A 23,485-nucleotide genomic window follows, 5' to 3' on the forward strand; every position below is an offset into this window, starting at 1 on the left:
TGACCAACAAAGACTCAGAGAAATTAGTCTATGATGTGCTGACAATGCACTGGAGTAATTCTCAACAGAGAGAAGGCGGGTAAGAGAGAATAATAAGATATTTGCACAGCAACCCTCACTGGGCACCTTATAGAGGAAACTTACAAATTATTTTATCGTGAATATCAAGCATGCAGCCAATGATATCACCAACATCGAATCGCTTTCCGCATATCTCCAATGAGCCATGGTGAATTTTCAAGGCCTATGATAATTTAAATTTCGTATTAGGCTGCCACATCAATCGCTAACTACATTATCACTGTAGGAGACTACAAAAAAGAAGTTCAAGAGATTTTATAGATTTACAAAAAGTTAAGTGTAAAAATTATAACTAAGACGACTGTATATTTCGATAGAGGTTTTTATTTGTCCAAATAACAGGTAAAATGTCCAGAAATTTTAGTTACAAATTTTAAATTGTATACTGTTCTGATAAAGGCATCTTCATAGTTTTTTTTTTTTGCATAAATATATAAAAAAATCCCCCAAAAGGAATCTTTCGAAGAAAAGTAAAGAGCCATACTAAAATCTGAATCCAGCAGAAATAAAATCCAAACTTAAACATAACAGAAATTACTATTAATGAATAAACGAAATCAAAAACAAACAGCAAAGAACATTGCTAATCACATCAAACAAAACCGAACATCAGACGCAAATGATGTACAGGCCTTTAGAGGGTTTAGAGGGGAAGCGATAGGTCTATTGTTTCTTATTGTAATTTCTAATCACTCACTAGGAGCTTCTCCAAGGGCACTCAGTGCGTCCCCAGATGGCGATAGGAGAGAGTTCTACAGATATGTAGGGTAACTCCATTGAGTAGGAGACGCGGGCCAAGGGAGGACCTAGTCCCTGGGGTTCCACAATAAAAATTGGGGCAACCTCGCCCGGGGGTCGCAAATAAAGGCGGAGGGGGAATAAGGGCCCTCGGATGTACATTCAGCAGGACCCAGCGGCGTGTGGATAAGTCCCGTGAGTGCAAACCTTCTCCCAGCAATGGGTCAAATAGCATGGTGAAGCAAAATACCATCATGGAGAATCCTCTATAATTTTTTTATGGACAACGACTTCTTCAAAGGGCTGCCCCAACCCTGTCGGGGTGAGCCAACTCTAGTGGACTACAAACCCGCAGGACAAGGATCGATAGGACCGACGACCCTCCATCTGACGATTGCCATGAAAAGATCAGAAACTGCCTCAGATGCTTTACCCCCTTCTGACTATCGACCCCTGCCTGCCCATGGACCAGGTTCTCACCAACGACTGAACCTAACTGACAAAGGTGATCTTAGTCGCAATCTGGAATGTTTTGACGCTAAACGTCCCTGGATCAGGAGTCCGACTCACGCGGGAGTTGAGAAGTAAAAATATCTTTTTACTTTTCAACTCCGCATCATAAATAATATATAAGCAGGCATCATAAATCTTTTCGGCAATAACTCCGAATCCATTGGGGACGGGTATTACTTGCTTGGGTTTGGAAGTGTGTCAGTCCGCTGGAATGGCGCGTGCCTTGTCATGACTGCGAACGTAAAGAAGTGCCTTATGTCATCCCAGCGAATCTCCGACAGGATAATGACGGCACGGCTTCAGCACAAGCATAGGAAATGGAATATAATAGTATGTTAGGCCCCAACTAACGATGCCCATGACTCTACTAAAGACGAGCATAACTCTTACCTGTAGGGTTTATTGTCACAAATATTAGCCCACGACATCATCACACTTCAGGGCGGCTTTAACGCCACTGTCTCAGACCCAGCTGGCTTATGGTGTGGCGTGATAGGTGGACCGAATACGGACCACGTCAATGAAAATTGAACCCGTCTCTTGCAACTTTGCGCAGCAAATAACCGCGCTATCACAGACACAGTCTTTCAAGAGAAGAGGACACACAAATAGACTTGGTACAGCAACGAAGGGAAGAGCAGAATTTTTATCTTAACTTTTACTGACATATACAGCGAATTCGGCTCTATAGAGCTAGTGATAGTCTTTTGGAAATAAATATTATCTTATCTCTTATCTTATCACAGACAAAGGCGACGTTGAGGCACTATATAGACATCTCCGTGAACTTGCTCCCAAGGAAGTCACCTCAGTCATCCCCATAGCTGCTCCCAATGGATCCCCGTTACAAGATGAGTCAGCCCATGTCGAAAGATGGGAAGATCACTTCTCCACCCTTCTAAACTCCGATGTTGTCCCATATCCAGACCCAGATGTCATAAGAGCTGCATCAATTGCGCCTACAATTTTACTTTGTAGTAATGATGAAGTTACTTTCCCTCGAGGAAATCAATAGATCTATCAAGAGATTAAAAAATAACCACACGCCTTGCTACTATGGAATAGCTGTGGAGCATTTCAATTGAGTGGGTCCTGCCTTGTTGCTGTGGTTATAAACAATATTCAGCATAATATGGCATACGGAGATCATTCTAAAGGATTGGTGGGCTGGGATAATTCTACCATTATGGAAACGAAAAGTGTCTAGGAACCAATGCTCTAACTACAGAAGTATAGCGTTACTCTCCATCCCCGCTAATTTGTTTGCAATGACTCTCAGCAACAGATGCTCTAGTATAGCCTAAAGAAACCAAATAAATTCTCAAGCAGGTTTCATGATCGGTCGCTCCACAAGGGAAGAGATATTTATTTTGCGGCAAGTGATAGAGAACACACGGGAATTTCGAAAGCAGGCTTACATGGGCTTTGTCGACTTTAAAGTCATTTTGGACTCCGTAGATTGGAAGTCGCTGTGTCTCATACTGCGAACAACATGTCAATTCTATACTGAACGAACAAACGTCAAAATGTGTACAAGTCAACGGGAAACGTAGCCAGACTTTCTGTATTTGTACAGGATCTGTATTTGTTCGGAAGGGATGTGCCACGGCTCTTGAACTATTTATTTACGTCATTGACTATGTGACGATGAGGACCTCTACTAAACTGGACTTCGGCTTGAAATTCAGTGACAAACTTTTAAGCGACGTTGAATTTACTGGCGATTTGGCATGACAAACACCCTCGAAGTGCTTGGGAGACTCGATAACATATGGCGCAACCCCCATGTCAGTCGTCTTAGAGAGATGCAGATATTTAATGCATCTGTCAGCTAAGAACTACTATATAGCACAGAAACTTGGCCAGCAACCACTATGACATTGAGGAAGCTAGATATAATCCAAAGTAAAAGGACTCCGAAAGATAGAGGGACTTCGATGGTACGACTTTATCAGCAACACCAACCTCCTGTTCAGATTCCTTATTCTCCCTCCATGTTGCGCAACGTACATTGAGATGGTACGGCCACCTCATCCGAATGCCAGAAGAACCCTTTGTCACACTGTAGATTATTTCAACCCAGTGCCCGCTGGAAGAAAACGATCACGCTGTTGCCCAAGAGAAAGATGGTCCGGTAGTCCACATCCTTTCCTAAGCAAGGCAAAAATAAAACCTGAAGATGCACCTGCAGCAGCTCAAGACCGGGTTTACTGGAGAACGATTGTGTCTGCTCTCTCAACACTGGCGCTATGTCAGCAAGATAATTAATTCAAGTAAGTCAAGTCAAATTTTAGGATTCATCTATTCACCCATAGTATTCTCGTCACATTCTTCCAGGGTTATGGTCTCAGACGCCATCTTCTATTAGGGATATTGTGGAAAGGTCTGGCTTCCGTGAGCAGTTGAGACATCATTGCTAGCAGGCTTATGAGTTGTTCTCTTTTTTTTCAAGTAGTTTTATATATTCCCTATGTTTTATAGATTTTTATTTTGTTGTGAAATGAGAAAAAAATGTACTGATGTAAATTAATATCTTTTTTTGGGAGTAGCAGTAAATCCCATTGTTTCTAATATGGCTTTTTAAAAACTTTTTTATTAGTTTCCGTCCGTTTTTAATTGACCTAATTTTATGATTGGCTACATACAGGAATATTCGTAAATTTTATTTTTTATTTTGTTGCGTTTAAGGACTAGAATTTGAATTTGAACTTAGTTTTTTTGTAAAATTTGAATACTCAGTCAAAATGTTCGACCACACGTATATTTGTGCAATAATGTTGTAAGATCATTTTTGGTAAGGATGAATGGTATAAACTTTGGTTTGAATGAATAGGGAACTTTTATTCATATTGTTTGAAACCCGAGCAATATTTGGTCTGAATAGAGGAGCGAAGCCATCTTTTAGTTTCTAGATTGAATATAGACTCATACTAATCCACCATTTTAATTAAACAATAGGTAAAATTAATCAAAACAACAAAGTAGTTTCCGATATTTGTCTTCATTGAAATACCAAGTACCTGTGCACATACTGTGTAGGTTTAAGCCAATCAGAAAATAAAATTTGTAGCCCCAGTTTCGTGTATCATATATCAATAAAACCCAACTTCAAAATGGTTTGCATTTATTGTGTTTTATCTCTGTCTACAATCCTTGTGTATGTCAATTCCATCCGCGACGAAACAAACTCTAGGCCCAGTTACGTGCCTTGCAAGTCCATACAGTTCAACTTACTTTTACATTTTTATCTTTACAGATTATGTTTGCTAAACTTAAATAATTTTTTGTCTTAATTGCTTACTAGACTTATCTTTTTGCTTTAACTGTAGTTAAGGCTTAGTATTAGAAGTCAAGAAAAATTTACGGTATAATAATAAAGATAAAACATATTTAGGAACGATATTACAATTTAAAAAATACGAAAAAATTATCACTGTTTCTTTAAATGCACTTACCAAAATTAGCTTCAATAAATTTAGTACATTCGAGAGTATAACTTTCCACGTTAGTACTAAACTAAATAGGGTTAAAGGGTGTGACAATGCCTGTTAATGACAATACTTAAAACTGGCGCACGAAGATTCTAATAAAAACACAACAAAAAAGTTTCACTTTATTGTTGTACTTGATGGCAAATTCTTTCCATTTACAGTATATTCCATATTTAGCATACATTGGTTAAAAATCTAAGGTTAATATCAAATATAGAGATCCAATTTCTAAACATATTAGGTACACATTTAACAATTTATGTTTGATTGTCACCAAAGCTGGTAATTAAAAATTTCCGAAAATTCTCAAGAAGAAGAAAATTTAGTGCATTTTTATAAATAGTGTTTAATTTTCAGCAAAGACAGCATTTAAAGATTTCTAAGCTTGTTGATTACTGATTTGATGTTATTATTGCTTTATGCACATCAAAAATCGAAGCGCACTAAGTACTTATTTCACAAATATCACAGAAAGTGTCTGATTCTTGCAGGAATCGGTGGATCACTGAATGAGCACACTTTGATTAAATAGCATTATGGACAGTATTTATCCTAGCCAATACGTAAATTGACTTCTTAGCTAAATTTTTCAGAGCATTTAAGTTATCTTAGTGTTCTCTTTCTATTTTAGATTTATTGATATCTTGGCAGCATTCCCAAAATAAAGGGGGAGCCATCGTCTCTATGTCCCTTTGTTTTCTGCTTCTTCTAAACGTGAATGCCAAAACAAGTGAAAATTAGGCTAGGTTAAAACCAAATCATTTTTATCCGCTAGATCTTTTACAGAAGGTAGCTTTTTTGCACTGTGAACTTCTAATAGCCCTTATCTGTTCATAGGTAACTTTTTTTTTCATATTCCACCTACCAGAGAGACTTCCTCAAACATCTACCCCAAACCTGTTTCTTTGTTCTTTCTTCAAAATGGCAAGAAATTTTAGTGCGTGTAAAAAATCAGCTTTCTTTCTTTTTCTTTTACTTAAATGAAGTTATTAATGCTGATTTCAACACATAAACACACTAATTATTCTTATTTGTTTATCTTTATGAAATGTTACTTTACGCTTCATGTTTATTTATGAGAAATTTTTTTTAATTGAAATTGTAACTCTTTTTCTGTTTCCCAGCGCAGAATACGAAAGTTTTTAGTGAAAGTTTTGACAAATACTCTAGCTCTAAACAGTCCAAAGGCCTCAAAAGGCTGGAAAGCCCCACTTTATAACTCTCTTCAACTACAACTTACTTTACAACTTACAATACAAAATAACGGTTTCGACTTTTTGTAACTGGGTCAGTTTTTTATTTGTCTTGTTTTTTGGTGATTTTTTCATGACACTGAAAGTTCAGACTAAAGAGATAAAAAAGAAAATACTAGGTGCTAAACTTCATAAAACTGATCAGGCATTTTATTTAATCTACCACAGGTCTTTTTTTTTTTTTTTTTTTTTTAACAAAAGCAAACTAGAAAGAGAAATCCACCAGTGCGTGTAGCCTTTTGTCAGGAAAAATAACGTGTGAAAATCGAACAATGACTTATATCTCTAAACAGTAAATATCTTTAGAGAGTATTCAATTCAATCTAATCAAGAGATAATAGGAAAACTTACTCGGTATCCATCAAAGGCCCACGAATACTCATCGTCACCTATCATTCGTCCTGAACGACAATCAGCCCGAGCCCAACCCACTCGCATCGGTCCGTTTGTCAGCACCTCAAATTCAAAGTACCTGAAGAGAAAACACAGGTTCAATCCCAAGTTGATGTTTTTGGGATCGGCTGTGAAGCTACTTTTTCTTATATAAGGTAGCTCAGTATTAATAAAAATGAGCACATTGAGGCTTAGTTTTGTACATATCAAATTCTAAGAGAAGCAAAGTTTAGTTAAAATTTTCAGAAGCGTCATCCCTCTACCGAACAGCTGTTTTTAGCGATTTTACGGGGGAGGGGAATACCTACGTACACACCCAACCTCAGTTTAACTTTTTTCAAGCGTGTTTGTGTAAGAAAGGGATGAAATTTTATATGTTGGAATTATAATATCGATTGCAGGGAAAGGGAAAGACTCCGATGATGGTAAATTTTTTCTAGAGATGATTGTAAATATTTTCGAGATAGTAAAACAAATTCGAGAGTATCTGCCAAATGGAGAGGCAAAGTTTCAGGACCTATTAAATTCAAAAGAGGCATGAGGCAATGCAGTGTTCTTAGTCCTGTCATTTTCGAACATACAATCTCTAAGATTTTGAATCACGTCTCTTCATCTCTTCTACTTCATGATACCGACTTATCTTACTTAAATATCATGCCGATGATTTTCTTCTTCTCAGCATATAGAAAGCAGAATTGCAAGTTAACTTGAATAGACTGCAAAGTGAATTTCAGTCTATCAGACTTTTTATTAATATGGAGAAGTGCGAGTTTCTAACTTCCAACACGGCTAAAAGTGGCAGTGCTACATTCAGAAATCATTCAGTCTCTTCAGCGCCAGAATTGAAATGCCTCGGTTTAATGATTTCAGAAACGCTCCGCGAAACCAGGCGAAACCCCTGTGAAACACACAACCATCGCCATTAAATATGCTTACAGGACTTTTGTTCCAAATTGGGGGGCGATACTCCAGGAAATCGCTTACTTCAATTTATCGTTCAGTGTGCTTACCTCAAGTTACTTACCTCGCCGGTGCGTCTAATCTCCTTGCCGAGAGTGACACCGATAAAATAAATAATTACTATTTTAGATACGCAAAGTTTCTATTGTTTATTCCTAAGTGGGACCAAAATTCCCGTCTCGAAAAATTTGGAATTATGAATCTAGTCAAAGAGTGGTCGAGAATCCATGAGAAGTCTTTGATAAAAGCGATACTGAATAGACAGTATTATTCTCCAGTGTTAGCATAAGTGCTTCTTTTTATTGGTGTTTAATTTTTTACTCTTTCTTTTTCCTTGCTCCGCCATAATCTTTTGCAGATGGTGGGTAAATAAATCATTACTGTTATTATTTCGATTTGTAGAAGAGAAAACTTAGATTCATTGAAAATTTGCCAAACAGACGAAAGGTTTGTTTTATTTTGTTTTTGCTCTAAGATAATAATCAGCCTTATGAAAGGCCGGGGATTCCTTAGAACAAATTTTGTCTATACAGTCATCATGGCCTAAATGTAGTCTTTCTAATGCGAATGTAGAATAGATCAAACTAAAAAGCCAAAAATTTTAACATACCATTTACCAGAAGTGACAGCGTAAGTTTTTTCTGCTCTGTAGGTTCTAAACTCAGCCTGACCTGGTGTACTCGAATTCGTAACGACGCCTGAAATATTGATTAAATATAAGTCAAAATTTCCTGTTGAACTTCCATCAATATCAAACGACCTTGGAAGATGTGCTACAAACCAATTAACTTTCTAATGAGGTATGTAGTTACACGTCTATTCCACGGTTTACTTTGAATTTTCAAAGAAAAGATCTTCTTTATTTTTTATGAAAAGTTGTTTTATTAAAAAAAATTGTGGACAATCTTATTTTTTTGTGAAAAATAAATGAAAGAAAGATTAGGGCTAGATGTTGATCTTCCTACACTCTCATCTCCCATGAAACAAACCAAATACATTTTTTTTTTTATAAGCAAAAATAAACAGAAAATAGAGTGGGGGCAGCTGAATCCTTCAGCCAAAAACTTTTAATAAATTTATCTCAGTTTTTGTAAGAAAAAAAGGTGAGATTGTAAGATTTTCTTATAAAGAAAAAACATTCTTACAGCTTCCATTAGTATAACAGAGGCTACGCCCATTTAGGCTTAGTAGGAAATATGAGAGAAGCGGGATTACAAAAAAAAAATATACACGAAACATTACTTGTGTAACATGGAGCAAAAGCTCCATGTGAATAATCCAAATAAAACCGTGAAACCAAAACAAATTCGTAATTTTAACCGTCTAATCTTCTAACAGTGATCTTCGTCTAAAAACATCTTCAAAAACCTTAAAAATAGTCAATCAGGCTTATTGACTATTTGTTTCCTACCTAACAGACTTTTTCGTCCCCCAATTATAACGTCAAAAACTAAACTAATAATTATCCCCCATTACATCTATGATTACAACTGTTAATTGCCCCACCCATTGGATCTATGGTCTGATCTAAAAGCAAAAAAGATTACGAATATTCACTACAGATGCTTTCTACGAGATACTCAAATAAAAACAAAATTTTCAAGGAATTATCACATCGAACTGGCAGGATAAAATTCAGAATCCTAAGAAGACTTTTGCAAGTTCCCAATCACGATTTTGAAACAAATTATATAGAAATTACAGAAAACTTTAATACGTAGGAAAAGAAAATTATCTAAAACAACAGTACATCTAATAAAACTCGTCTATAGAACAGTAATTAAAATGACTTACCAGTTTCATGGGGTTCTACAGTGGGGGGATCAATGTTGTATCCGTAGACGAGTAGAGTTCTTACCATTTCGCTTGCTGTGTCCCTAAAAGAAAATAATATATTAATTATTTTATGTTAAAGTCTGGCAACGAATATCTTGACAAAAAGCATTTATTGCACCTACTCATGGAATGTCTTGCCCTTAGTTCACACAAGTGGAAATTCAGACAAACTATTCATGTTTATTTGATTAGTCAAACAACCGTTATTTGATGCACTTTCGTGCCTTATAAAAGATTGTTACAAGATAAAAAAATCCAACAAATCGAAAAACGCATGTGTAAAAACAAGGAAAATGTTGAAAGTGAAATTATATTAGATTTGTGACTTCAGCGTGACCATTTGAGCGAATGACTTTGCACCTCAACAACACCTACTTTTATATCATTTATAATGTAAGGTAGCTATGTTATTTAGTAGTTCTGCCAAGTGACTCCTTTATCACCCTTTTTAAGCTTAAAATTCTAATTTTCAAGAAAACTTTAAATTCTGCAAATTTCAAGAAGCTATAAAATCCATACGATACATATTCAATTTTGACAGTTGTGTTTCTTCTTTTTCTTCATCATTTCTAAACATAGCATTGTTTTTCTTTTCGTGGATAAAGCATATTGACTCCTTGATATCCCGAACATGGATACAATCTGTACCAAAAATAAAGAGATTATATGGACTACCTTAGGCTTGACCAGCCCGTTTATGCCAGATAATATTTCATGTCTACAGCCCAAACTATTTTTAATTTCACCAAAGTTCACGCTTTTAAAGGTTCTTCCAGAAAATGAAAAAGGAAAGGAAAACAAATCCCAGCAAATACCTTCAACAGTTACTTTGAAATCAAAACTAGATGCGTCGTTAGGGCAAAGTGAGGTCTTACAGAAGCCTTTGGTCGTCTTCGTCGATAACAGTTTTAACGGAGCAAAACTTTGGTTATATTTATTCTTCACCAGTTAAACGCAGCAGCTGTCTACTTACTTTACAATTTAATTGCCGACACCCGCTAAGATGCACCCCCCCCCAGGTCTTCCTCACGGTCATCGTCCATCTGTCATTCCTTAATGTCGTTTAAGGAAAATTATCAAGGGCTAAGTTTTTAAATGTTCAAGCCCCCACAGTTACTTCCATTAGATTTTATTTAGAATTGTGTCATGAGACTTCAGCAGTCTTGGCTTCTCCTCGTTTGTCCAATGGTGGATTCAACTCAAATTTATGATACAGCAGAGCCACCATATCCCGCATGGAGGAAGTTACAATCGTTTTCTGTCTTCTGCAGAAAACAATGGATAGAAACAATTGGATAGAGTTTGATCCAGGTACATTCACAAACGTGGTCAAAAAGACAACATTTTGTAAACATGCAGATGGTAATACCTCCATTTGCAAAAGACCAAATCAAAAGAACTATTATTTCTAGAAACTTGACCCAGCGTTAAGTCAACTGAGATCAAAGCCCCCCTTTCCCCTCAATCCAAGCTTATACAAATTTTGTTCTCCATACTAATCACATAAGATTCAACGTTAGCAAAACAGACTTCGTTCCAAACAAATCTGGGGAATCAGCCTTTTCTATTTCTTCTTTACATGTTCGCATTGGCCAAATTAAATTGCAAATTTTTGATATTTCCAGCAGAAATCAATTAAGATTAGGGCTATTTACTGATCATTTTTAGTCTGATCATTTACTGATCACGAACTCATTTTTAGGAAAAAATTTTGTCGAAGCGTTCCGCTCCTTCTGTGAATACAAAGGTTAGCTGGTCGTATGGAGATGAAAGAAAATACTTAAAAAAATACTAAGTTTACCTATTAGCTTTCTTGATTGCTTCATCAACTTTCGAATAGGGTACAAGATGTGGACTCCTTCTGTTGTCAGAATCCTAAAAATAGAGCGCAAGTGTTCAACTAATGATTCTAAAAGAGGGATACAAAACACTGAACAAGAAACCAAACTGTTTATAAATTTTCTGTGGTAAATTAATAAAAATAGAACTAGCCAGATAATTAAAAATGTTTTTCACTTTTTCAGTTTTAGCCCCACTGTTATACTGTAGGTCTGATTAAGTTTTGACTGAAAAGTGATCAGAGGCAACGCTGTGACGATGTCTTTAGTATGAAACCATGTGTCCTTTGTTTTATTTTTGTTTGTTTTTTTTTTCGGCCACTTTCTATGAAATGAGTGGTTGTAGTAATTAGGAAGGGGATTAGTCGATTGGAAAATGAAAGTTTTAATACCATTTCTAAGGACCAAAAGTAATTGGGGGCAACAAGTCCTCCGTCTATGCACTTTTTACCTCCTTCTCCACAAACCCTATAATATCGGATTAAAATTATGAGTTAAAGGTTTGTTCAGAGTAGTCGGAAGGTCTAATATATATGTCACTAGGGATGACAAGATCCCTACAGGCCCTGGGTAAGGACTTGAAATTATGCAAACTGCCAGCTGTTTGGAGACTGTTTGCATAGTGGAAAAGGGGCGTGTTTTATCTTCGGTGTCCGATTGACTCAAAACTTATAAAGATCATTCTCTGGACAAAAAGGATTACAAGTTTTGTTGGTAGGTGGAGGACAGGGTGTGAGGGAGCCCAGCAATGGGTCAATAGACTTTTTTCCCTGGCACTCTGTCCCTGGCCCAAGAGGAGCCTAATGCATAAAAAAAGTTTGGCGGCAGAGGCCCTCCTAAAAACCTTTTCTCGGTCGATTACAAACTTATATCCTGAAGTCCTCGGTATAAGGGGGAGTAGAGAAGAAAAAATAGAAAAAATATTGGTTTACTCGAAAAGGGGGCCCAATTTTTTCCCCCAGAAAACTTGAAACTTACAAACGTAGTTTTTGAGCCAAATGACCCCTAATTAACAACGAAAAGATGAAGTAAATACTAGTAGACTTCAAAAGAGGCCTTAAAAAGGCCAAAAGTTTTTTCCCAGTCGATTGGAAACTTACATCCTTAAGCATCTGGGCCATGGAGATCCGAACACACAAGAAAAGGTTCCCCCTAAATGGACTCAATAACAGTAAAAAAAAATTGTTGGGGCCCAGACCCCATCCAATCTGAGGCCAGAAATGGCAAAAAAAAGCATTTTTCCCAATTTAATTTAATCGGAATTTAATCACACTTTGGTTAGAAGGGGAGGGAGTTTGGAGTTCCCGGTATGGGCCAAAGCATTGTCGTCCCTTGTCAATCTTAAACTTACAGCCGCATGTCCCCAGGCCAAGAGGGACCTAATTCCAAAAAGTAGATTCAGAATATGGTCCCACCCGAAAAAGAGGACTGAAATAGAGCAAAAAATATTGTAGGAAACTCAAATCCTCGAACTCTTGGGCTAATAAATTTTCAATCTGCAACAAAACTGGAAAGAAATTTTGGTCTCCCAGAATAGGTGAAAAAAATTTCCCCCCGAACGCCTTGAAACCTTATACCCGTAAGTTCCTGGCCAAAGGGGAAAAAAAAGTTGGGGGGCCCGGGCCACCAAAAACTTTGACCAGCACCGTTTTTTGCTTTCAATTGGTTTGAAACATATATCTGAAAGACCTTGTTTCAAGAGGGCCTCAATTGACAAAGGAAAGTTAAAAAAAAACATAGGTTCAGCTGAAAATGGGGCCCTAAAAAGGGCCAGCAAACATTTTTTATGAAAGACTTGAACCATAAAACTGCAAATCCCTTGCCATGCGGACCTAATGAAATCAAAATGTTAGTTTGGGAGTCACCAGTCCCCTCAGAATCGCACCAAATAAAACGTTTAAAGTTCTTGTTCAAATGACGTGAAACTTTTTAATAATCTTTGCATGGGACCAAACATCTTTGCGTGGTGGAGAAAAGGTGTTAGTGGACCTGGAATTGGCTCAAAAACTCGTTTATCCTGATTAGTTTTAAACTTACGGCCATAAATGCCAAGATAGGGCTTAATATAAAAAACAAATTTAGTTTAGGGGCATCCCCCACCCACCTCCAAAAAAAACGGGCCCAAAAAGAGCCAAAAGCTTTTACCTGAACAGCTTAAGACTTATATCCTTAAATCCTTAGGCCAAGGGGGACACGACGAACAAAAAAAAAAGAAAAAAAAAAGTTTACCCTAGAAAAAGCGTCCATTTTTTTTACTCTTGAAGCTTATAGCTGTAAGTTCATTTTCAAATTAAATGAGCCTCTTCTAAAGTTCACATGACCACCCTTTCCACAAAAAAACCGATATGCCCCTGGGGTATAACTTAAAACCCTTACCCCCAGACTCTGGGGGCTCATTTTTTTTTGTTTTAGTCTTCTTCTTCAAAGAAGTCAAGCTTGATTATCAAAGTTTGTCTTGCTACAAATAGGATGTTCATTAATCACTGCTTCAGCCCTAGGAGTAAATGAATGTTGGAGTGTAAGCTAAAGCTAAAAAATAAATCATTTTTCCAAGAAATTAAACGGACATTTATTTTCCATTTCTCATTAGTAGATCAATATCTTATCTTTTAGGAAAAACGTCAGCTTTACAACGTCTTGTAGTAATTGGGATAAAATTTAGCAGTTAATTTCGTATTATTTCATGATAAACTGAATCTCGTTTCTTTTTCTTTCCCGTCGTGTTTTTTTCATATAATAGAAAAACCATAAAACATCCAAACGCACAGAACAAGTACACTGCTGTATATTAATTTCATAATAGTTTCTCAGAAGACATTTCTGATAGCCGAAACAATCACAAGCAGATATCCGAGAAGTGTTCCTGAAAATATATATTTTACCTCAAATCATGCGACGAAACCATGCTATGACAGCAACTGACAAACGCTTGAAAATAAACAACTATTATAAGTTATTATCCTTTACTTTTGCAAAAGACAACCATGATTCTGGAGGGAGTTACATCTTCCGTTTTACGTACTGTTTACTGCATGGTATTGATGGCGCTTCACTAAAAAATAGTAATTTGGACATCTTTATTTATTTTGTTTTTTGTTGTTGTTTTTTTTTGGGGGGGGGGGCGGGTCCACCAAACACATAAATTAAATACATCTAGGAAAGACTAAAGAATAGAGAAAACCTAACTAGGTTTTAGAGGGCCTGGAACATCCCCCCTCCCAAATGCATGTCTAGTATAAATAAATTTAAACCTCATTTAAACCGTAAGTCCATCCTTGCAAGATTCTTTCCTTTGCCCAAACATTATGAGTGTTTTCAGCTAGCTCGTCAATCAGCTCTTCCAATCGGGTAGATAGATTAACGGTTGTTAAATCCAAGGGGGCCGGTTTGTATCCGTTTCCTTGCAGAAACGGGTCGTTAGGAAGTCGAAGAGTCTTCATTCGTTGGGGTGGCTTGTCCATCGTGATATGGTATCCCAGGGACACTATCGTCCTAAAAAAAATAAGTACAGGCTGACTAAATGGAAGAGATCAAGATTGGACGAGAGAGGAAATAATACAAATATAAGCGATAGAGTCTCAGTTGAGATTAAAACCATCTCGTTACAATTTTTTTCTTTACAGCTTTCTGATTTTATTTTTTTTATAAGGTTTTTAGCTTTCTGATTGCAAATCCGAGACTAACATTACAATATAAAAGTCCAAAATAGGAACATGGGCGTTATATGTTTGTTACATAAAGTTTAACTTCCACTAAATTTCGTATTTAAGCATTGATGGCTTGTTGGTTACAACTATAGCGAACACTTAGAGTAGAAAGAATCGAAACCCAGAAAACGAAATATTGTCCAAAATCAAAACATGGTACATACTTATCTCTAAAATGAGTTTTAATTTCCCAAAATCTATTATTTAAGGATTTTGGAACTTGTTGATGATGAACCTGCGGTCAATATTGCTATGTAGAGGTCCAAGACCAAAACATGGTAATTGCAGATTTTGTAAATGATTCTGTTACTTTCGTGGGTATATTTAATATCTACAAACAAACAACGATTATATTTAAATAATATAAAGTAGATCGATGAAAGTATGTCATACTTGAGAGTTTGAAGAGCCAACTGGGAGTCGTATCTTTTTTCGGCAGGAGGTAGCCTCTCAAACTGACAGAGACAGGGGTGAATACGGTGAATATCATCACGTCGCTCCCCAAATGTCCATCCTTGTCGTATTTTATTCGCTGCCCATATTTCGTGGATATTTTCAGCCAGTTTCTCACGGATATTTTCTATGTAACCTGGTAAAGACACCTAAAAAATACATTTGTATTATTTTAAATGACAATTAACCCATAGAAATACTCAGTAACACGGTCAAAAAAAAAATCAATAGCTCTCCGAACAGGAGATTTCTATAAAGATGCAGAACATTAAGGGACAAAGCACGTTTTTATTATTAGTAGTATTTTGATTATTGAAAGATTGGCTTCACAGGGAATCTAATTTGTAATTGAAATTAACAGTGGCATTCAAGAAGAAGCAGAAGCCGGTGATTTTATTTCTAATTTAATTTCTAAAAATGAAAAACTAAACAAAACAAAATGTTTCTTCAAATGTCTCCAGCAAAGAGGGTAATATAATAAAAAAACATAATAGTTTTGTTGGGTTTCACTTAAAGATTTGATAGTGCATTCTACCGTTTTTGTTATTTTGTTTAAAAAACACCAGGTAAAAGGAGAGATTATAGAATACGCTATTCACAACGTTATTCAAAGAAAAAAGGATCCCAAAGAAGACCTAGTCTTTGTCACTTTAAGCCTCATATTTGGGTACTGGAATGGCTGCTCGTTGAAATGTACGACGAATCAAGCGTTTATTACTCGGCAATGTTTAAATTATGACACATAATTTGCATCTCCAAATTATCTTTTGCATCTCCAAAGCCTGTTTCAATGGTATTATAGAAGGGCATGAAATAAAAACTCCAGATGATTATATACTAGACTTAGTTAGATCTCTTTTGTACATGTACCGCCATATAAAAGCAAAAATACGTATACCTGGAATCAATTTACTGACTGATGATATACCAATTCATATCGGGGTTAAGTAGGGTGCGGTTACCTCTCCCACGGTTTATAATAATGCAACGCTTCCAGCTCAGTGCCAACTTTCTTCGTGCTGTATATATCAAGGTACTGATTTGTCGATATTATGTTATGCAGACGACGTTTTTAATATTAGTAGGACTACCAGTAGGCTAGAAAAATGTTTTTTGGAGATATGTAAAAACTACAGTGATATTGGACTTTTCCTAAATGCTGAAAATGTGATGTTTTGATTTTTAATGAAATAGATGCGACTAGATCAGAAGATATATCTATTGATCTGAAGGGTACAGAAGTAAAGCCTTGAGTTAAGTTGAATTATCTTGGCCTTCCTATTGGAAAAAATCTGAAGAAAACTAGGCTATTGATGCTTAAAAGTATGGAAACGAAAATCCGTCGTGCATATGGTAAAATTGTTAGTTCTCAGTTTTATTTGAATAGAGCCCATCTTGCGAGGATTTACAATAGTGTCGTCCTGCCACACATTCCGTATTTAGTACCGTTTTACCCTATATTTAGCGAACCTGTCAATCTTAGGATGAAGCGCGTTTTCTTCAAATTTGCTAAGTTTATGTTGCGAGTTCCTCCGTGGACCCACAACTCCTATTTGATGAAAAAAATATAGCTTGTCTTACCCGTGTGCTAAGTTAGCTGTATGTACACGTGTGCAATAAGCAAACCGGCCATGAACGGCAAAATGTTGTTTTTTCGTGGAATTATTTCTGTTTGTATTTTAGAATGTAATTACGATATGTTGTTTCTTTCTTCTTTTTTTTCCTTTTTTTTCAATGTACTCCATCGCTTCATTATTTTGTATGATGGGTTATAAATAAATACATACATACATACATATGTTACTATACATCTTAATTACTATATTACTTATATATCTTACTATGCATCATAATAACTCTGCTCACGGAGGAATGGAACTCCTCCTCTGTAATCGAGCGTCAAGCTCTCTATTCGAATGGGAGACTGTCCCCCTGAGAGTAGCTAGAGCCCAATTCAAATCCCTCCTGCTCAACATCTCGGTTATCAGTGTACATGTCTAAGCAAAAGATTCACCCGACAGTAAAGCGAATTACTTTTATCAAATATTGACCCAAATTCTTAAAAAAAAATCCCCAGGATAGACCACACCTGGCAAATGGAAAGACAAAGAGTCAGATCGACTACTATTTTTTTTCGCCGCAGGAGATCAATGGGGACAAACAGTAGGCCATACTCCGGATCCGATTCCTGTTCCAAACACAGATTCGATTATCTTCTTGTGAAGCTTGACTTTAAGCTAGGATATACCGCTCATGCCGACAAAAAAACCACCTGGTGATTTGATGTATTGCGTCCAGGTGACTCTACGCCAGCTATACGCTGTAGAGGTCTCCTACCACTTTGAATCCGTCCAAAGTGACGAAATTACCAATACACCCCATCGCATTGACGACGAATGAATTTCAATATACAACAGTGTCCATGATGCTGCTCAGGCAACCATGGGCTTTAGTGAATATAAAACAGAGATGAGTATCTGGCAACACCGTTCACATCGCTGAATGTAAGCAATAAATTACATACCATAAGTCAGACAAGTTTAAACACCAGGGGAGGGAATGTCACAAGTTTGCTAAAAAGGTACCAAAACAGCTATTGAGAAACGGTCGTCCAAAACACGAAATAAGTGAATTCTCAGTCGGATGCTAGAAGAAATGTACAAATTTCTAAAATCAGTATGATACGGAATTGAAATTCCACGAGGCTCCAGGGCCAGCCACAATACCTGTTGAGTTGCTCAAATATGGCGGCCCAAAACTGGTTGAAAATCTTTGTAGACTTATATGGAGAATGTAGGAGGAAGTTCTCAAGAATGGAAAGATTTGATAATAATCCCAGTCTTCAAGAAAGAGGATAAAACCAAATGTAGTAATTATAGATGACCCCCACTCCCACCATATCCCAACATTTTCTGATGAAAAAGCAGCATTGTTAACAATTAAAAAAGTGGTTCCATTCTAGATCTGACCAAATACCTATTGTATTTAGGGCAGACGTAATAACCACTACACTATTGAACCAGGTAATTAGATGATACGTAAATTATGATTCAAGCACAAGAACGCTCAATTCCCTTCTACTAACAGACCCTCCTTAAGACCCTTTTACCTTCTTCAAAAAAAAGGTTTCATCACAACTAGTGGAAAATAAACTGACAAATGAGGCATTTTATAGTATAGATAATAGGCCTACTGTACTAGAGCACATGTCCAGTTTCCTAACTTCTATGTTATTATATTTTTAATATTTTGTTGAAAAACCTCACCCTATAATCCCACCCACAAAAAAACTAAATTTCTGGTATGAGGGTCAAATAATACTACATTTATGTACATCATTAAAAAGATCAGTTACTAGACTATGCCTTTTTGTCTCTCTTATACTGCCTGTTGTTCTCAATGCTTGTGGGACCTGATTCTGAAAACCGAGAAATTTCGTTTATTTCAACATAACTCCCATGATAACTTCTTACATTTACGACATATTTAGCCTTTCCTATGTGCGTCTTCTGGGACGCGGAAGGCAATAGTGACAACACGGATCCGAAACCACACAATATTAAAATAATAATAATTGATTTTAAATCACAGTACATTATGTGTAAATAGTAAACACAAGAAAAAGGACAAAGAAAAAGAAAAGAAAAATACATGCACATAAACCTATGAATACATAAGTATACATCTATAAATTCATACAGGACTGTTGTAACAAATACACATACTAAGAAACCACATAAGACAAGTCAAAAGAACCGCACAAAGGAGGAAAACATATCGTTGATACGAAAACTATTAACATGGTATGAAAATAGCAGCAGAACGTCTTTTAAAGATTTTTGGCATAGCTAGAGGGAGTTTTTTTTTGGGGGGGTCAATTTTCATTCTCGTAGAAAAAAATTTAACTGTTAAAAAATATGCATTCTTTACTGTATTTGGACATAGAAGCATCGCTTCTATTATTGGACATACTCCCTGGTCGAGAATATGGACCCACAGCTTCACTCAGTCGAATGTTTATAAGAAAATTTTCAGGGGAGGAGTTAAACCGCTAAATAGTGCATTCTTATGCCTAATTCCTCAGATTATCCTTTGAGTGGCTTAAGGGGAAGATACAATGCGCCACCCCCAGAGCCTCCTTGACATGTCTTTGGTTGTAAAAATTGGTGTTAATTCGCCGAAATTAGAGGGGATGCATTTTCCAATCCTAGGGGATCAAATTTGTTGTTTTTCTAATTTTTCCTATGAAAAGGCGACAAAAATATTTTCGATGAAAATTCCAAAAAAAGCATTTTTATAATTCCAAGGGAGGGGCAAAAAATCTGGGGGGAAAATACCTCCTCCCCTACAAATTGGCATCACTGGTGGTGTATGACGAGAAAAAAGTTAAATGTCGAAGATTCGAAATTATTCTATGTACTAAACTTTCCGTCAACCAGATTACAAAAAAAGGCCTATGGAGAGCATTGTAATCAACTTTGCCAGAGCATAGAATTCCCTTGTGGATAGACTATCCCGAGATGCACTTTTTTCTAATTTGGCTGGGAAAGTTAGGCTGAAACCAGCTACTAAAACAAGCTAGACACAATAAAAACATACTAGAACAAAAACTGTGGACAACTTAAAAGATTCTAGAATCTTATTTCATATAAAAAAAGGATTTATAAACACTGAATTCCCTTATTGTATGCAGGGTATTTACACTGCCGGAGATGAAAGTCTAACAAACATCTGTATCCGTTTTGGCAAGATATACATCACCATGTGGAACGAATCGTCACAAAAAGTTAAAAAAGGGCCAATTCTGTCGCAAATTCTTAGTTCTAGCGCCCTTTTAGAGGACCAAAATTTATCGACGGACAACTTGATGACATTTCATCACCTCGTATTTCACCACAGCTTAATATAGCATCAAGTTACGATTTGAAGATATCGATTTCACTCAGAACGGTCAAAAGATAAAAAAAAATATATGCCTTCAACGGGGACATGTTAAGTACAACTCCAGAGGTAACGGGTCTAAATAATGCAGATTATCCATATAATATAAAGGCTTTAGATATACATTTTAACAGAAAGGTACCACATCACATACCTTTAAAATAAATCACACAAGGATTTTAATTCTGTATAATGGAAGGAGTCAAGTGAAGCCCTTAGGCCCAAATTAAACTCCAGATATGAATGAAAGAACTTAGATCAATGAAATTTGTGCGTAACTATTAGAATTTTTCTTATTTAATATAAATGGAACTAGATGATATAAGACACGTAAGAATGACGGTTAGGTCGGTTAAGAAATTGATAGCCGAACTTCACATACTTTCCTAATAAAGAAATAGGAAACAGATAAAATCCTTGAAATGTTTTGAACGAATATTTAAGACGGATTTCCCACGTTGACAATCTGACTAAAAAAGGTTTCTCACTATTCATTCATCGAAACGTGGAAGATTTGGTCTGCCAATTGAAGTTTTAAATTGTGTATATTGCGCTTGCATAACACCATGTATGGATTATGCATGTTCAGATTGGCAACCAGGATTAACAAAGACTTATTTTGACATAGTTGAAACGATACAAAATAACCGTAAAAATTTATTTGGACACAATTATTATGCACTGAAAGACAGTGACGGTTCTAAACCTGGTCAAGGGGGAGGGCAGCCCCCTCCCTCAGTTTTCTGACATCTGACATTAATATTTTATATTTTCATACTTACTCCCCTAGATTAATAAGCCTAAAACCGCTACTGCTGAAACATCTTAACTTCTAAAACTGATGACGCTGTGAAACACTTGCATCTGAAATTCCCTAATACTCGCGGATAAGTATACCAATTGATATGAACCAAAAATTCAATTTCTTTAGCTCACCATGCGCTTATTGCCTGATCTTGAGGATCCTCTTACAGATAGACTTAACACCAGACTCTACACAATGGCATATAATGGTCCACAACTAATGATTTACCATGTTTCTAGTACTGAGATATCTTAAGCCACTTTTCCCTTACTTTACTTGACATTTTAATAAAAACGCTCTAATGAGCAGTTGATACTTGATTTATTTTATTTTATTGGTTAATCTGTTTATTTATATTTGCTGTAAAATACATCGATTATATTTGTGATATACCTGTGTTAGTGTGAGCCATTTTAGTTAATAAAGCATCATTCATTCATAGATTTGACTGGTTTTAGCGTTTGATTAGTTCTATTGTCAGATATTCTCATTTTGAACACCATACACAGGATTAAACTTAAATTTTTCAGTTAAACAAATTTTACGTGCCGAGAGGACAAACTGTGACTGGTTTAACCCAAACATCACTAATCTAAATATATTATCATGTTTTTTTATGGTTTTCATTATTCAAATTTAGAATTGTGAAACTTAGAATTTATCATCTGAAAAGATGGTCTGCAAACTAGGTGAGATCGATGGTATGATATCAACAATTTTTAGATGCATGTGCCGCTTTTTTGGCTTTCATACGGAAAGCGCTCTGGTCAGCTAGACCAGACACTTTAGGAGTAAGAATCTAGGGGCAAAGAGACATAGGGTATGAATTTTCAGAGGCATATGTCCATTCTCAATTCCACCAGTTTTCGGTTTGAAACCTAGAGGGCCCATAGTTACAGCCAAGCAGACACCCCCCAAGTAGTTAAAATCACTGGCTTTTATTGGTCGAGCCACTAGCAGGCTTCCTAGTTTCATGATTCGAGGATTCCTTTATTTTTGGTAATTTTGATCCCATTTAAGTTTGATATGTTATAAGACTTTACCGTGCTCGTTTTCGATTTTGATATCGCTCTTTATTTTCCTTAGAGCATATTTTGAAAAATGAATTCTCAAATCAACAATATTTAAAAATTAATATGAACTTTATAAAGTAATCATGGCAGTGTACATATAATAATTATCATAAGCATTATCCTAAGTTAAAATTATAAAATTATAAGCCAAGAACTATAGTTCTATGTTAGCAACAACGAAGATTATTGCTTATTTAATATTGCTGGAAACATATTAAGTTAGACGGCATATTTAAAACAAGACAGCAACAGAAAACATCTTAATATGTCGGTTGGATTACGAAAATTTACAAAAAAAAAGTTTTTAATGTACTTACAGATGTTGTTTCAATAGGCTTTGGTACAAAAGCAGTAGCATCATTTATGGGAAGAGGTCCAGCAAGTAACCCTCTGGGAGCATCGCCAAAATAGAAGCAAGGGTCAATCGTCAAGTTCTGCGTGGGTAAAAGACACTCGAATATCGGAGAAAAACCCTGAGGAGGTGGAAATCTTAATCTTCCATGCTCACCCCCGAACAGAAAACGGCAGCTGTAAAATTTAGGAAAAATTTAGACAAAAATTTAAAATTTAGGAAAACTGTCCGTTATTCCTTTGCTTTCCCACACATTGTGACTCTATATAAATAGATTATGAAATACGTCTAGCTTTAAAAAACGCCTGCTAGTGGAGTTTCTTGTTGCTAGGCTTTAAGCATCTGATCGATTTAATCTTTAAAAATGTCATGAGCAGATCTTTGGCCGAAATTCTTTCCATTATCTGACTTTTACAAAGTGCACATAAAAAATATTTCTTTCTGAAGGTTGACTCAATTATGTCCAATAGATGTAAAAATTTGAAATATTAGTTAAGTAGAGACTTAACTTTAGTTATTTCCCTATTCCATGGTGAGCAAAACATTAAGTTGGAAACAGCCAAAGAAATACTTTGGATCCTTTAGACCTTGACATCAGAACCCAAGTGGTGAGAAAATTACCACGCTTAATAGTCTCGTAGAGTAATAATGATACAATAATGATACTTCGACAATAATGTCGACAATAATGATACTTCTTTTTTAATTTTCCTATCTCTCTTCTTGTCTTATTCTTTCCTTTTTTTGTATCAGGGCTATTTGAAAATAATATTGCCGATTCCAAATCATGTTTATTCAAAACTGCATAGTTTTCAAAAGCACATTTTTATGCCACGAATAGATTTAAGTAGTTTAATGGTGTTTCTCTAAGCATCCACTCGTCTAAGTGCAATATCTTTTCCACTAAGAAACAGGATTGTAAATTGCTAATCTTGACTGTAAATATTCTGTTTTGCAGACAATTTAGATCACAAGAATGCTGATCCACTGAAAATCAGGATCGTGATTTTTTAGTTTAAATTGTGGATTCGACAACTTGAAACACACACAC

General features: G+C 36.0%; 1 protein-coding gene across 1 annotated transcript in view; it reads right to left on the bottom strand.

Annotated features, from left to right (window-relative positions):
- The window catches only part of LOC136030251 (ryanodine receptor-like), a gene marked incomplete in the record, with an annotated part of 328,739 nt that overhangs the window by 206,983 nt on the left and 98,271 nt on the right, over window positions 1-23,485 (bottom strand). Inside the window, 7 exon segments of the mRNA XM_065709092.1 lie at window positions 6,428-6,548; window positions 8,040-8,127; window positions 9,224-9,306; window positions 11,067-11,140; window positions 14,355-14,595; window positions 15,204-15,412; window positions 22,400-22,610. Of these exon segments, the coding sequence (XP_065565164.1) occupies window positions 6,428-6,548; window positions 8,040-8,127; window positions 9,224-9,306; window positions 11,067-11,140; window positions 14,355-14,595; window positions 15,204-15,412; window positions 22,400-22,610 (1,027 nt within the window).

This window comes from Artemia franciscana, chromosome 8 (assembly GCF_032884065.1).
Source record: "Artemia franciscana chromosome 8, ASM3288406v1, whole genome shotgun sequence".
Taxonomy (NCBI): domain Eukaryota; kingdom Metazoa; phylum Arthropoda; class Branchiopoda; order Anostraca; family Artemiidae; genus Artemia; species Artemia franciscana.